Genomic DNA, 17,489 nt, shown 5'->3' with positions numbered 1-17,489 from the left:
TTGTGTAGCTACAAAAGCACATAATACCTACTGCTTTCTACTGATGTAGTATAGACACCTGAGCAGCTGCAGGGGCCTGGGATGGGGTTTTGCACATACCCAGCCAAGGAGATCGGGGCTGGCAGCCAGTGTGGATCCTGGGTCTCAGGGCATCACTGGCTGGTGCAGCTCTATTGAGGGTGGAGGGGAAAGACAGGGCTCAGGCAATTGGAGTCTGCTAATGTAGAACCCTGGGGAGTGATCAGCACCAAAATTTTCAGAGGTTTTTCAATGACTATGCTGGCAGTTGGTTTCATCATAGCAAAGTTTCTGGGGTTTTCTGCAGAGCAGGATACAGAGAACCATGGTCACTCCTACTGCGTGGTTGACACTGGCAGTCCCTGTCCTTCTTCTTTGCTCCTAGTTGTCTCTAGATGTCTCAGCTCTGCTCATCTCTGGGTGGGGTGAAAGCAAAGCAGGTCATTTGTGCAATGTTCTGAAAGGCTGGAGAAACAGGTCACTGATCCTGTTGTCTCTTTTAGTCTTTTCTTTTTTTCCAACAAGGGAAAATGTCTCAGGCTGGGGAATTTCCTCTTGATGCTGAGCAGTGCTGGCCTAGGGGAAGGGATGATGCAAACAAAATGTAGCTCTTCTCCTTACTCTTTCTGCAAGTTATTTTCAAGTGTGCTCTGTTATATTGCTGACTGCTTTTTTGACCTACTTTCATTTACTGTGAGCTGTCTAATTGTGAGACAACAAAGACTGGAGTTTCCTACTCTACCATCTTGGTGATGTCACCTTAGTATTTCATCATTAAAGTGATGTTAGCTGTAGGTTTTTTTGTAGATGCTCTTTATCAAGCTAAAGAAATTTGTCTTTCTTGTTTGTCTTTCTCGTTTGTCATGAATGCGTGTTGGAAGTAACCATTTTAAAACAAAATATAAATTTGAAAGATTGAGGAAATTTTAAAACCGGTTGGCTTCATAAGCCTGTCCTAAGCTGAGAAACAGAGTTATCTTCTTTACCCTTCTATTCTGGGTGGGGGGGGAAGTGTAGGGGAAAATGTTTTCCATATCACTGCATAATTTTTTCAGAATAGCAAGTAGATTCCTAATCTTTTGTGTAGATAGTACTAAAAAGCCCCCACCGTGTCAGCACATTCCTTTTTCCAGTTGGTCAGTCTCTAAATATATATAAATACAGAAGTAATCTGAGGCAAAATGCAGTCTGCCCAGACTATCTGGCTGGCTGTCACCAATCCATTTCTTCTCTGCATAGCCCGGGAAGATGAACTCGATCTTACTCCCTTCTATCCCCTGGAAGAACCCTTTCTGTACTACATGGTCATTTGCATTTAAAGGAGATTGGAATATGAAGGCTGGAAACACATCAAGTGGCCAAATGTCTACCACCTTCACAGAAACCTAGACACTCAGGATAAATGTTTATTGTGCATCTAACATAGGGCCTGGTACTAAGTAGACAGTCACTAAATATTTGTTGAATACATTGTTCCCAAACTATTAACAAATTTTCCACAACTGTTGAGACTCCCAAAACTTAGGTAGGGTAAAACATATTTTGCTTTCAACTCTAGGTTTTTGGTCCATTGGGAATTATGAAAAATGCTGTTTCTGTGGCTGAGGATGAACAATGGAAGAGAATACGGACATTGCTGTCTCCAACCTTCACCAGTGGGAAGCTCAAGGAGGTAAGAAAAGAAGAGGGTTTTCCGTGAGCAACTTAAAGAATAAGGTAGAAAATAAATTCATATCCTTGTCCAAGGAGTGGTGTGCCAAATTTGAGTTTCCTAAAGTGGTTTTTATCTTCACATCCTAGAAGAGACATCATCAGATTCAGAGTAAAATGTCACTGATGGCTCCATGCCCCTGAAAACCAGGTCCTTCTAAAACTTGAGTCTCCACATTTAACTTCCCGCGCTGTTGTGTTTTGTGTTTAGATGTTCCCTATCATTAGACAGTATGGAGATGTGTTGGTGAGGAACCTGAGTAAGGAAGCAGAGAAAGGCATGGCCGTCGACATAAAAAAGTAAGTAGGGGTGAAGCTACTGGTCCTCTGAGCTCCACTGAGCCCCTCTGTTGCCTGCCTTGGAGCCAAATTCCTACTGCTGAGTTACTCTAGTGACCAAATAGAAGAAGGTGTATGGTGTTACAACTCCAACTGCCTGGCCACCCGAGAATGAGTGGTGGCTCATGAAACTGTCAGAAGGTATCTTCTGTATACATGCTCAGTTCAGTTCAGTTCAGTTCAGTTCAGTCACTCAGTCGTGTCCGACTCTTTGAGACCCCATGAATAGCAGCACACCAGGCCTCCCTGTCCATCAGCAACTCCCGGAGTTTACTCAGACCCATGTCCATCGAGTCGGTGATGCCATCCAACCATCTCATCCTCTGTCGTCATCTCATCCTCTGTCGTCCCCTTCTCCTCCTGCCCCCAATCCCTCCCAGCATCAGGGTCTTCTCCAATGAGTCAACTCTTTGCATGAGGTGGCCAAAGTACTGGAGTTTCAGCTTCAGCATCAGTCCTTCCAATGAACACCCAGGACTGATCTCCTTTAGGATGGACTGGTTGGATCTCCTTGCAGTCCAAGGGACTCTCAAGAGTCTTCTCCAACACCACAGTTCAAAGGCAACAATTTTTCGGCGCTCAGCTTTCTTCACAGTCCAACTCTCACATCCATACATGACCACTGGAAAAACCATAGCCTTGACTAGACGGACCTTTGTTGGCAAAGTAATGTCTCTGCTTTTTATTTTTTATTTATTTTTTTTTTTTAGTTCTACCACTTTATTGCTACCAACCCATTTCCCTCCACCCTCGTGCACACATGCTCAGTCATGTAATCCCATGGACTTCAGCCCGCCAGACTCCTCTGTCCATGGACTTTTCCAGGCAAGAATACTGGAGTGGGTTGCCATTTCCTTCTCCAGATGTCTCTGCTTTTTAATATGCTATCTAGGTTGGTCATACTTTCCTTCCAAGGAGTAAGTGTCTTTTAATTTCATGGCTGCAATCTGTATACATGAGCCAGGGTTAATTTATCTGCTTAACTGTCACCTTGGATATTCTGGGAGACAAAAATACACAATTTGGTCTTAAGTCAGGGAGCATGATGCCTCCATCTTTGTTCCTTTTTTTCAAGATTGCTTTGGCTATTTATGATCTTGTATGGTTCCATATAAACTAGAACTTATTTGTTCTAGTTCTGTGAAAAGTAACACAGGTGTTTTGATAGGGATTGCATTAGATCTATAGATTGTTTGGGTAATATGGACATTTTAGCAACATTAATTATTCCTTTCCATGTACATGTGATATCTTTCCATTTTTTTGTATCATCTTCAATTTCCTTCATTGTTTCATAGTTTTCATAGTATAGGTCTTTCACTTCCCTGATTTATTCCTAGGTATTTTATTATTTTTGATGTGATTTTAAACAGGATTGTTTTATTATTTTCTCTTTCTGATAGTCCTTTATTATTGTATAGAAAAGCAACAGATTTCTGCATATTAATCATGTACCTGCCACTTTACTGAATTCATTTATTTTAGTGTTTTGTAGAACTTTAGGGTTGCCCATGTAAAGTATTATTTCATCTGCAAATAGTGATAGTTTTACATGTTCCCTTCCAATTTGGATGCCTTTTATTTCTTTTTCTTGTCTGATTTGTGTGGCTAGGACTTCCAATACTACATTGAATAGAAGGGGTGAGAGTGGGCATCCTTGTCTTATTCCTGATTTTAGAGAGTATGGGCACAAAAGGGCACAAAAAATATCAATTGAATAAAATTAAGAACCCCAAAATAAACCCATACACTTGTAGTCAATTAATCTATGATAAAGGAGACAAGAATAAACAATGGACTAAAGACAGTCTTTTCAATAAGTGTGTTGGGAAAACTGAACAGCTACATGCAAAAGAATGAAATTGGAACATTTTCTCACACCCTATTCAAAAACAAACTCAAAATTGGATTAAAGACCTGATTGTAAGACTGGAAACCATAAAAACATAGACGAAACAATAGGCAGAATGCTCTTTGACATAAATCATAGCTGTACGTTTTTGGATTTGACTCTTAAGGCAAAGAAAACAAGAGCAAAAATAAACCAAATAAATAAATAAATAAACAAATGGTGCCCAATTAAACTTAAAAATCTTTTGCACAGCAAAGTAAATTATTATAAGATGAAAAGACAACCTGGTGAGTGGATGAGAGAAAATATTTGCAAATGATATGATGATAAGAGGTTAATATCATCTTGTATATTTTTGATATATATATAAATGCCTCATATATATGTTTCAAGAATATATAAATACATATATAAATGTCTCATACAAAAATATATAAATGTCTCATACAAAAATATATCTATATATATTTATAATATATAATATATAAATGTCTCAAAGAAAATATATAAAAATATTTTCATATAAATGTCTAATAAAAATATATAAATGTCTCATACAACTCAAAATCTGAAAAACAAACAACCTAATGAAGAATGGGCATAAGATCCTAGTAGACATTTCTTTCATGGAAGGTATACAGTTGAAAAGATGCTCAACACTGCAAATCATCAGAGAAATGCAAATCAAAATCACAAAATCACCCAACACCTGTAACAATTACTATCATCAGAAAGTTCACAAATAGCAAATGTTGGTGAGGATGTGGAGAAAAGGGAACCCTGGTATAAGGTTGGTGGACATGTAAATTGATGTAGCCACTGTGGGAAACCATATGGAGGTTTCTCCAAAAACTAAAAAGAGAACTATTATGTGTGTGCTCAGTTGCTCAGTCCTTTCCAGCTCTTTGCAACCCCATGAGCTGTAGCCCACCAGGCTCCTCTGTCCGTGGGATTTCCCAGGCAAGAATACTAGAGTGGGTAGCCATTCCCTTCTCCAGGGGATCTTCCTGACCCAGGGATCAAACCCAAATCTCCTGCATTGCAGGTAGATTCTTCACTGCTGAGAGACCTGGGAAGCCCGAGCACTTTCATATGATACAGCAATTTCACCCTGGGTATATATCCAGTGAATATAAATATACTAATTTGAAAATATACATGTTTACATCAGCATTATTTACAATAGCTAAGGTATGGAAGCAACCTAAGTATCCACCAACAGATGAATGGATGAAGATGTGGCATATGTATGCATGTATACATGTGCACATGTACACCCAAGAAATATTACTGAGCCATAAAAAAGAATGAAATTCTACTGTTTACAATACCATACATGGACCTAGAGGGTATTATGCTAAGTGAAATAAGTTAGACAGAGAATGACAAGTATTGCATGTTATCATGTATATGTGAAATCTAAAAATAAAATGAGTAAATATCAATGTACAAAACCAAAACAGACTCACAGATGTAGAAAACAAACTGATGGTCATCAGTGGGGAGTAGGAAGGGGAGTGCAAGATAGGATAGAGGATTAAAAGGTACAAATTGCAATGTATAACATAATTGTGCTACAAGGATAGATTGTACATAACAGGAATGTATTCAATATTTAATAATAATTTTAAATGGGGTATAATCTATACAAATTTAAAATTGCTCTTATACACCTAAACTAATGTGATATTGTATATTAACTCTGGTTTTGCACTAAAAGGGAATCAGCTCTGAGCACAGGTTCTGTGGTGAGGTGAGACCCACATCAATGTCCCCTTTCTTGACTCCCCAGGAAGAGTGAATTTGCTCCCTTTGCTGTGCTCAGACACAGTCCGTATACACCTTTTATTGCCCATACTCAAGCACACTACTGTACTTTCTCAGATTATGGGTTCTATCCTGTGACTGAGCTCCTTGAGTTTGGTGGTGGGGGTGTCTCGCTTGCTTTAGTGTCCCCATCCCCCCAGCGCAGGGGCAGTTGCATCATCCACACCTCATACACACCTCAGGAGTGAGTGAGAGCAGCAGACAGTCTTCCATGATCCAGCAGGTGGTTCTGAGAGAGTGTGGCTCTTGACCTGTCTTGCCTGGGCATCTGATTTTATATGATTTTCTTGTTGACTGTGTTGGATATGGATAGTCAGCTGGTCCCGATTTTAACTGTCTGTGTCTGTCTTTCTCTACTCAGTGTCTTCGGGGCCTACAGCATGGATGTAATTACTAGCACATCATTTGGAGTGAATATTGATTCCCTTGGCAACCCACAAGATCCCTTTGTGGAGAATGTCCAGAAGCTCTTAAGATTTAGTATCCTCAACCCATTTCTTCTCTCAATAGGTAAGTGTCCTACTACATTCCTTTTTCTGTATTCCTCCCTCCCTCTCTCCTTCCTTCTCATTCTTTCTTTCTCTCTTCCTTCCTTCTTTTTCACAGGTTTATTGAGATATAATTCACATACCATCAATTTACCCACTTAAAATGTACAATTCAATGGTTTTTACAACTAAGTGTCCATCGATGGATAAATGGATAGGGAAAATGTGGTGTACACACACACACACACACACACCAGAATATGATTCAGCCATGAAAAGGAAGGAAATCCTGCCATTTGCAGCAATGTGGCTGGACCTCAATGGAGGGCATTATGCCCAGTGAGATAAGTCAGACAGAGAAAGGCAAATACTTAAATGATGAATCAAAAGAAGAAATCCAAACTCATCAAAAAATGATGTCAGATTTTTGGTTTCCAGAGACAGAATTTGGGAGATAGAAGAATTGGGTGATGGTAGTCAAGAGGTATAAATTTCAGCTATTACTTAAATCAATACTCCTGGTGTGATATGCTTATAGCTATCCAGTTATCTCAGCACCACTTGTTGAAAAGCCTATTTTGTCCCCATTGAATGGTCTTGGAAACATTTTCAGTGTTCAGTTGACCACAGGCATGTGGGTTTATTTCTGGGCTCAAACTTCTATTCCATGAATCTGTATGTTCATCCTTAGGCCAGTACCATATTGCCTTGATTAATGTAGATTTATGGTAAGTTTTAAAATCAAGAAAGGTGAGTCTTATAACTTTATTATTTTTTTTTCAGGAATGCTTTATCTTCTATGAGCCCCTTGCAATTTCATATGAATTTAAGCTAAGATAGTCAGTTTCTTCAAAGAGGCCAGCTAGGGTTCTGATAGAGAATGTCTTGTATCTGTTGATGTGCCATCTTGACAATGTAAACGTTCTGATTCATGAATTCACTTACTTACATCTTCTTTAATTTAGTTCAACTAGGTTTTGTGGTTTTCAGAGTATAAATTTTACATGTCTTTTATTTTATTCCTACTTATTCTATTCTTCTTGATGTTATTGTAAGTGGAATTGTTTTCTTAATGTCACTTTCATATTATTTATTGCAATGTACAGAAATACAATTGATTTTGTGTTTTGATCTTGTATCTTGAAACCCCGCTGAACTTCTTTATTTTTCTAATAGGCTTTTAGTGGCTTCCTTAGGATTCCCTGTATACAAGATCATGTTATCTGATGAGTTTTAGTCTTCATTTCCTAAATGGATATATTTTGTTTAATTTTCTTGACTAATTACTTCTTGTTAGAATGTCAGGTACAGTTTTGAGTAGAGATGGTGGAAAAAGACTTCCTTGTCTTATTCTTAATCTTAAAGAAAAGCATCCAGTTTTTCACTATTAAATATTAGTGTTACCTATGTTTTTTTCATAGATTCCTTTTATCAGGCTGATGAAAGTCCCTTCTATTCCTGTTTGCTGAGAGCTTTTATCACAAGCGGGTATTGGATTTTGTCACATGCTTCTTATGCATCTGTCAGATCATCATGTAGTCATTGTTTATTATTCTGTTGAAACGGCATATTATACAACTTGCATTCCTGGAATAAAGTGCACTTATATATGATGTATGCATCTTTTTATATGTTAGTAGATTCAGTGTGCTAGTATTTTGTTGAGGATTTGTGTATCCATGGTCATAAGATATATTGGTCTATAGTTTTCTTTTCCTGTTATATCTTAGTCTGTTTCTCACTCTGGGTTAATACTGGCCCTGCAGAATGACTTTCAAAGTGTTCTATCATTTTCTATTTGCTGGATGAGTTAGTGAAAATTTGGTATTAATTCTGCAATTATTTGAGTAGTATTCAGCATTAAAGCCATCAGAACCTAAGCTTTTCATTGTCAAATTGTGGGTTGTTTCTTGATAACCAAATCAAACTTTGTATTTCTTATAGGTCTATTCACATTGTCTCTTTGAGTAGTTTCTTTTTAATAATTTTTCCAATTAATTAATTTATTTTAACTGAAGGATAACTCCTTTACAATATTGTGATGATTTTTGCCATACATCGACATGAATCAGCCACAGTTATACATGTGTCCCCTCCATCCTGAACCCCCTCCCACCTCCCTCCCCCTCTGTCCCTCTGGGTTATTCCTGAATACTGGCTTTGGGTTCCCTGCTTCATGCATTGAACTTGCACTGGTCATGTTTCAATGTACATGTTTCAATGCTATTCTCTCAAATCATCCCACCCTCACCTTTCCCCACTGAGTCCAAAAGTCTTCACTTTAGAACTGTGTCTCTTTGCTGTGCTGCAGGTAGGATCATCGGCACCGTCTTTCTAAATTCAATGTATATGCGTTAATATACAGTATTTGTCTTTTCTTTCTGACTTACTTCACTTTGTATAATAGGCTCTAGGTTCATCCATCTCACTGGAACTGACTCAAATGCATTCCTTTTTTTATAACTGAGTAATATTCCATTGTGTATATGTACTGCTACTTGCTTATCTGTTCATCTGCCAATGGACATCTAGGTTCCTTCCATGTCCTAGCTATTGTAAATAGTGCAGCAGTACATTGGGTACATGTGTCTCTTTCAATTCTGGATTCCTTGAGGTGTATGCCCAGCAGTGGGATTGTTGGCTCATGTGGCAGTTTTATTCCCAGGTTTTTAAGGAATCTCCACACTTTTCTCCATAGTGGCTGTACCAGTTTGCATTTTCACCAACACTGTAAGAGGTTTCCCTTTTCTCCACACCCTCTTAAGCATTTATTGTTTGTAGACATTTTGATGATGGCCATTCTGACTAGTGTGAGATAATACACTAGTGTGAGTGTGATTTTGATTTGCATTTCTCTAATAATGTGTGAAATTAAACATCTTTTCATGTGTTTATTAGCCATCTGTGTGTCTTCTTTGGTTAAAAGTCTGTTCAGGTCTATTGTGCACTTTTTGATTGGGTGTTTATTTTTCTGGTATTGAACTGCATGAGCTGCTTGTATATTTTGGAAATTAATTCTTTGTCAGTTGTTTTGTTTGCTATTATTTTCTCCCATTCTAAGGGCTGTCTTTTCACCATGCTTGTTTCCTTCATTGTGCAAAAGCTTTTAAGTTTAATTAGATCTCATTCATTTATTTTAGTTTTTATTTCCATTACTCTGGGAGGTGGATCATAGAGGATCTTGATGTGATTTATGTCAGAGTGTGTTCTGCCTGAGTTTTCTTCTAGGAGTTTTATAGTTTCTGGTGTAGGCCTTTAATCCATCTATTTTTGTGTATGGTGTTAGAAAGTGTTCTAGTTTCATCCTTTTACATGTAGTTTACCAGTTTTCCCAGGACCACATGTTGAAGAGACTGACTTTTCTCCACTGTGTATTTTTGTCTCCTTTGTCAAAGATAATGTGTCTATAGGTGCATGGATTTATCTCTGGACATTCTATTTTCTTCAGTTCAGTTCAGTTGCTCAGTCGTGTCTCTTTGCGACCCCATGAATAGCAGCACTCCAGGCCTCCCTGTCCATCACCAACTCCCAGAGTTTACTCAAACTCATGTCCATTGAGTCGGTGATGCCATCCAACCATCTCATCCTCTGTTGTCCCCTTCTCCTCCCACCCTCAATCTTTCCCAGCATCAGGGTCTTTTCAAATGAGTCAACTCTTCTCATCAGGTGGCCAAAGTATTGGAGTTTCAGCTTCAACATTCGTCCTTCCAATGAACACCCAGGACTGATCTCCTTTAGGATGGACTGGTTGGATCTCCCTGCAGTCCAAGGGACTCTCAAGAGTCTTCTCCAACAGTTCAAAAGCATCAATTCTTCGGTGCTCAGCTTTCTTTACAGTCCAACTCTCGCATCCATACATGACCACTAGAAAAACCATAGCCTTGACTAGACGGACCTTTGTTGACAAAGTAATGTCTCTGCTTTTTAATATGCTATCTAGGTTAGTCATAACTTTCCTTCCAAGGAGTAAGCGTCTTTTAATTTCATGGCTGTAGTCACCATCTGCAGTGATTTTGCAGCCCAGAAAAATAAAGTCAGCCACTGTTTCCACTGTTTCCCCATCTATTTCCCATGAAGTGATGGGACCAGATGCCATGATCTTAGTTTTCTGAATGTTGAGCTTTAAACCAACCTTTTCACTCTCCTCTTTCACTTTCATCAAGAGGCTCTTTAGTTCTTCTTCACTTTCTGCCATAAGGGTGGTGACATCTGCATATCTGAGGTTATTGATATTTCTCCCGGCAATCTTGATTCCAGCTTGTGCTTCCTCCAGCCCAGCGTTTCTCATGATGTACTCTGCATATAAGTTAAATAAGCAGGGTGACAATATACAGCCTTGATGTACTCCTTTTCCTATTTGGAACCAGTCTGTTGTTCCATGTCCAGTTGTGACTGTTGCTTCCTGACCTGCATACAGGTTTCTCAAGAGGCAGGTCAGGTGGTCTGGTATTCTGGTATTTTGTTCAGTTCATTTATATTTCTGTCTTTGTGCCAGTACCATACTGTCTTGATGACTGTAGCTTTGTAGTATAGTCTGAAGTCAGGAAGGTTGATTCCTCCAGTTCCATTCTTCTTTCTTAAGATTGATTTGAAAGCATTTCCTCTAAAATCAGGAACAAGACAAGGGTTCCCCCTCTAACTACTACTATTCAACATAATTTTGAAAGTCCTAGCAACAGCAATCAGAGAAAAAGAGATAAAAGGAATCCAGACTGGAAGAGAAAAAATACAGCTCTCACTGTTGGCAGATGACATGATCCTCTACTTAGAAAACCCTAAAGATGCCATCAGAAAATTACTAGAGCTAATCAATGAATATAGTAAAGTTGCAGGATATAAAATTAATACACAAAAAATCCCTTGTATTCCTATTACTCAGCTATTAAAAAGAATGTATTTGAATCAGTTCTAGTGAGGTGGATGAAACTGGAGCCTATTATACAGAATGAAGTAAGTCAGAAATAAAAACACCAATACAGTATATTAATGCATATATATAGAATTTAGAAAGATGGTGACAATGACCCTATATGCAAGACAGCAAAATGGACACAGATGTAAAGAAGAGACTTTTGGACTCTGTGGGAGGAGGTGAGGGTAGGATGATTTGAGAGAATAGCATTGAAACATGTATATTATCATATGTGAAATAGATCGCCAGTCCAGGTTTGGTGCATGAGACAGGGTGCTCAGGGCTGGTCCACTGGGATGATCCTGAGGGATGGGGTGGGAGGGAGGGGTCCAGGATGGGGAACACATGTACACCCATGGCAGATTCATGTCAATGTATGGCAAAACCACTACAATATTGTAAAGTAATTAGCCTCTAATTAAAATAAATTAATTAATTTTTTTAAAAGATATAACCACTTGGAATATTTTCACATTTCCACCTTTATTATAGCTAAACAATAATAAAATGTAAACACAGTGAAGTACTTTGTAAATGTTAATTTTCATAGTTTGCCATAGTTTGCCAAATAACAATGCTCTACCTTTAATGTTCCTACCATTTCATTTTACTTGTTCTAACAAGTACAGAGAATGATGAATTTAACTAAGAATGATTTCAGATTAACTTCTCTGACATAAAGCACTCAACTTTTATAATATATGTAGAGCAAGTATAATAAACACTGAAATATGTAATTGCTTTTTAGGAAATATTTGTTTCCAAGTTAGATTTCAGAGTAATGTGGAAGACTAAATTATATAATTTTTAATGGCTGTCAGGTAAAACTCTCAGGATCAGTAGTAGATTAAGAAATAGAAGCACAATTGTAGAAAAAAGAAAAATAAAAACTCTAAAAGCACTGTACCTTAGGCTCTACCATTATTCCATAAACTACAAGAAGACAATACCATTATTACTGAAGTATTATTATCAGTCATGCTTTATAATATTCCTGTATACAGCTAGTTGTACTCTGTTATAACATTTGTAAGTGTAGACTTTAATCCCAGGTATTCATTTTTATAATCAACACATAAATGCATATATGTTCATGTTGGGGAAAAAAAAGAAATCCCTTGCGTTTCTATACACTAACAATGAAAGATCAGAAAGAGAAATTAAAGAAACAATTCAATTCACCATTTCAATGAAAGTAATAAAATACTTAGGAATAAATTTACCAAAAGAAACAAAAGAGGTATATACAGAAAACTATAAAACACTGATGAAAGAAATCAGAGATAACACGAATAGGTGGCAAAATATATCACGTTTTTTGTTTGGAAGGGTCAATATAATAAAAATGAGTATACAATCCAAAGCAATCTATAGATTCAATACAATCCCTATCAAAGTACCAACAGTATTTTTCACAGAACTAGAACAAATAATTTCACAATTTGTATGGAAACACAAAAGACCCCAAATGGCCAAAGCAATCTTGAGAAAGAAGTGTGGAATTGGAGGAATCAACCTTCCTGTTTAATCATTTTTAATAGAGAAATTCAAATTGTCTGTTTCTTTTTTAGTTAGTTTCTTCACTTCATGTATTTTAAGGAATTTGTCCACTTCCTCTAAGTTATCTAATTTATTGGTGAACTTTGTTCCTTGTATTCCATTATGCTCTTTCTCACTTTAACGTGAATAATAATCTCTCCTCTGTCATTGTGATGCTAGATATTTGAGCTTTTTTTCTCTCACTTTTTTATTTTTTGGTCAATCTAGCTTAAAATTTCTTTTCAAAGAATCAGCTTTTGGTTTCATCGAATATCTGTATTGTTTTTATTCCCTATTTCATTAGTTTCTGCTCTTGTCTTTATTACTTTCTTCTCTGTTCTAGCTTTAGCTTTAGTTTGCTCTTCTTCTTTTAGTGAGTTAGGGTGGAAAGTTAGGTTCATGACTTGAGATTTTTGTTCTTTTTAAAAGTAAACATTTATAGCCTTATAACTTTTCCATGAGCACTATTTTTCCTACATCCCATTCATTTTGGTAAGTAATGACTTCGTTTTTATTTATCTCAAAGTAATTTCTGGTTGTATTTTTTATATAGTATACAACTCATTGGTTATTTAGGAGTGTATTGTTTAATTTCCATGTATTTGTGAGTTTCCCAATTTTTGTTATTGATTTTTAATTTAATTCCATTGTGGTTGAAAGACATAGACTGTTTTATTTATATCTTTAATTGTTTTTTGCACAAAATGCTTAATTAGAGTAGCAGATTATAGTGTGGTTTATCCAAAGAGACTCTAATCCAGTGATAAAAGACTATGAAGTTCAGGAATGTAATTCTGTTTCCTTGATCATTCCAAAAGTGGACTTGGCCTTGCTCAGTCATTGGCTTGGAAGTCTGAGCAAAGGTCATAGAGGGAGTGATTCTGGTATCTGACCCTGGTATCTTCCTGATTGATAGAGCAAATTATACTTGTTGTGTAATTTTTGAATTTTCACTGTGCTTTTCCTTCTCTTCTCTGTACAGTACTCTTTCCATTCCTTATCCCAATCCTTGAAGTATTAAATATCACCATATTTCCAAAAAGTGTTGTGAATTTTTTCACAAAATCAATAAAAAGGATAAAAGAAAGTCGCCTCAAAGATAATCAAAAGGTAAAATCTGGTGGTGGTTACATGAGGGTGTTCACGTTTTGAAAATTTGTTAACCTGTATATATATGGTTTGTGTACTTCTCTGCATTTTTTAAAAGTTAGGTCGAGAAATATAGATTTTAGAACTGGGGAGTTATTAATATATCATTTTGGAGGGATGAGAAAGGTGGAAGTTGGGGAAGAAATAAAAAATGAGCCAGAGAGTGCTGTTTAAGTTTAATAGTAGGCATGCATATTAGTATGCATTGCATAAATATTATTGAGATAAAAGTGTTACCACTTCCATTCAATAAATTGTTAAAGGATAACAATTACTGTTTGAGAATGATTTTACCAATATTATAATTTCCCCACATGTTATACTGGTAAAGAATCACTCTGATTCCAAGACTCCTATTTTATAGATTGTGTTATGAATGGAAAGCCCCATCAAGCAGCTGGTGGAGTGAATTCTGTGTTAAATTGGAGCCCTCTCCTAGTCTGGCGTGGGCAGGCATCCTCTGGGCCATGAGGCTGCAAGCTCATTAACACAGGTTTGCCTCCATGAAGCCTGGAGGCCAGCACAAGGATGTCTGCAGGTCAGGGGGATGAGGGTTTTTTACCCAGGATGTCACTGAAGATTGTATAGAGTTTTGAGAGGGCCAAGGCTTTGAAGATGCTTCCAAAAACACTGCCAATGAACTTTGCAAATGTGAGGCGATTAATTTGTGTGATCATTCATTAAGAATTAAAATTGGAAGGAAAAAAAGGATCAAAATCATGGGCTTTTCCTGAGAAAACAGGTGTGACAGGAGAGACCAGAGGCAACTCTTTGGCAAAAATGCTATTTCAAAAGCCAGAGAAACCAAAGACCAGGGGGAGTGAGGACTAGAAAGCGGTTGGATTGATGGCTGGGTTTCTCTCTGGGAAATATCACACTCTCCAAGGTCTGTAGGTGAATGTTAGTTCATTATCTCAGGTAATACTAGCCAGAATTCTAATTTTTAAGGGGCCATATTCTCAGGAAAGAGGTTAAATACCACACTCTTGATTTGTCTATGACTTACAAGTAACTTTCTAACATAGAAATTTCTTTCTGCTTACAGCCACGTGTGGACTTTCTTCAGCTGATGATTAATTCCCAAAATTTCAAAGAAACAGACAATCATAAAGGTAACCAAGGAGAGCTTCAGAGGGGCCACAGTGGGGAGACACAGAGGTAGGGGGCAGTTCTGAAAATGTGCAGGAGGTTTTCTAGGCAGATGGGAATTTCTGCCAAATTGAAGAAAGACACTCGTGCAGAAAGAAAGAGTAGCTGTGGTACTTCCTAGAAGTTTGCAGGCACAACTTTGTTCAGAGCTTGAAGGGCAAGTGTAACAGGATGTCATGCCCAGAAGTCAGTTATGAAATGGATCACAACAGCTGAACTTCTGGGGAGCTTGGTTCCAATATCAATTCTCAGGCTCCTCCAGACCCACCAAGTCAGAACCTCTGTCTGAATATTTGCATCAAGGCTTCATCCCTGCATTCATCAGGGGGCACATTGCCCCAGTGTTGGTGACCTTAACTTGGAACACTTTTAAACTTGTGTTTACCAGCTTATTCTACTGTGAAGTGTAATTTTCCCCCTCTGTTATTAACACATAACTTCTGGGAGAAGCCTTTGAGACTGTAAATATTCTGTTCCTCTTCAAATTGTCACCCAATGGTTTTATCATTCATGGATGGTTTTTGACTGAAACCATTGTTACTATGATGGTTACAACATGATGTCTTTCTAAACCCTTCATTCTTCTGTATTTATGAGCTGATGTTCTTTCATAGGGAGAGCTCTCCATTCTCCCCCAGTCATTTATTTATTTATATCAGTATATCTCATGTATAACTAACTTACTCTCTCACATCACTCTTCATTTTGATTTTCAAATTCTCTCAGGTTTGTTCTCTGGTTTGACCATCAGACTAGGATGAATCAGCATTGCTAATTCTACTCTCTGGATCTTATTTTTCTAATTTTCACATTGGGCTCTATCCTTCCATGGATGCATTCTTACTTTTGCTATTTTAATGCAAATAATTAGACTAGGATCATCACAACTCTTCAAGTTTTTTGTTGATTTCTCTAGCTTCTATACATATCTCAAACATCTCCTTGAAGACATGTGCCACAGGTCTTGTATTACCTGATGCCTCTCAAGGGCATAATCTATGATTCTCAGGCTACATTGTGCACATACATCTCCACATCTCATGAAAGTTCAGATGTTGTATCCATTCTAGGATGTATTCCAGTTCTAGAATGAGATTTGAGAATCTGAATTTGTATTAGGCTTCCAGATCCTGCTTATGCTGCTGGTCCATGGACTACACTTTGAGTTGCAAGAGTTTATCTGTAGCCCATATTGTACTCTTATGTTCCTGTAAACAAGTTTTGATAAAATATAATTTAATTTCCCCTACCATATGGTCTGACTGGAAAAGGGAATGGCAAACCACTTCAGTATTCTTGCCTTTAGAACTCCATGAACAGTATGAAAGAGCAAAAAGATATGACACTAAAATAGAGGAAAACAATAGAATGGGAAAGGCTAGATTCTCTTCAAGAAAATTAGGGATACCAGGGAATATTTCATGCAAAGATGGGCACAATAAAGAGCAGAAGTGGCATGGGCCTAACAGCAAAAAATAAGATATTAAGAAGATGTGGCAAGAATACACAGAACTATACAAAAAAGTATTTTCTAGACCCAGATAACCATGATGGTGAGATCACTCACCTAGAACCAGACATTCTGGTGTGTGACGTCATGTGGGCCTTAGGAAGCATCACTATGAACAAAGCTATTAGAACTGATGGAATTCCAGTTGAGCTATTTCAAATCCTCAAAGATTATGCTATTAAAGTGTTGCACTCAATGTGCCAGCAAATTTGGAAAACTCAGCAGTGGCACAGGACTGGAAAAAGTCAGTTTTCACTCCAATCCCAAAGAAAGGCAATGCCAAAGACTGCTCAAACTACTGCACAATTGCACCCATCTCATATGCTAGCAAAGTAATGCTCAAAATTCTCCAAGTGAGGCTTCAACCGTGCATGAACCATGAACTTCCAGATGTTCAAGCTGGATTTAGAAAAGGCAGAGGAACCAGATCAAATAGCTATCATCCATTGGATCATAGGAAAAGCTAGAGAGTTCTAGAAAAACATCTACTTCTGCTTTATTGACTACACCAAAGCCTTTGACTGTGTGGATCACAACAAACTGTGGAAAATTCTTAAAGAGATGGGAATACCAGACCACCTGACCTGTCTCCTGAGAAATCTGTCTGCAGGTCAAGAAGCAACAGTTAGAACTGGACATGGAACAACGGACTGGTTCCAAATTGGGAAAGGAACATGTCACGGCTGTATTTTGTCACCCTACTTATTTAACTTTTATGCAGAGTACATCATGTGAAATGCTGGGCTGGATGAAGCATAAGCTGAAATCAGGATTGCTGGGAGGAATCTCAGTAACCTCAGATATGCAGATGACACTACGCTTATGGCAGAAAGTGAAGAGGAACTAAAGAACTTCTTGAAAAAAAGTGAAAGAGGAGAGTGAAAAAGCTGGCTTAAAACTCAGCATTCAAAAAATGAAGATCACGGCATTTGGTCCCATCACTTCATGACAAATAGATGGTGAAACAATGGAAACAGTGAGAGACTTTATTTTCTT

The 17,489-nt window shown here is 37.6% G+C and overlaps 1 protein-coding gene across 2 annotated transcripts in view; it reads left to right on the top strand.

Annotated features, from left to right (window-relative positions):
• Nucleotides 1-17,489, top strand: part of LOC133063811 (cytochrome P450 3A24-like) — a 51,926-nt gene that overhangs the window by 24,630 nt on the left and 9,807 nt on the right. For both annotated transcript variants that reach the window (XM_061153640.1, XM_061153641.1), the window contains 5 exons: nt 1,577-1,690; nt 1,940-2,028; nt 6,108-6,256; nt 13,668-13,795; nt 14,880-14,946. In XM_061153640.1, the coding sequence (XP_061009623.1) occupies nt 1,577-1,690; nt 1,940-2,028; nt 6,108-6,256; nt 13,668-13,795; nt 14,880-14,946 (547 nt within the window). The remainder of the gene's footprint in view (nt 1-1,576; nt 1,691-1,939; nt 2,029-6,107; nt 6,257-13,667; nt 13,796-14,879; nt 14,947-17,489) is intronic.

This window comes from Dama dama, chromosome 10 (assembly GCF_033118175.1).
Source record: "Dama dama isolate Ldn47 chromosome 10, ASM3311817v1, whole genome shotgun sequence".
NCBI classification, from domain to species: domain Eukaryota; kingdom Metazoa; phylum Chordata; class Mammalia; order Artiodactyla; family Cervidae; genus Dama; species Dama dama.
The sequence above is the reverse complement of the archived record's forward strand: the minus strand, read 5'-3'. Positions and strand labels throughout refer to the sequence as shown.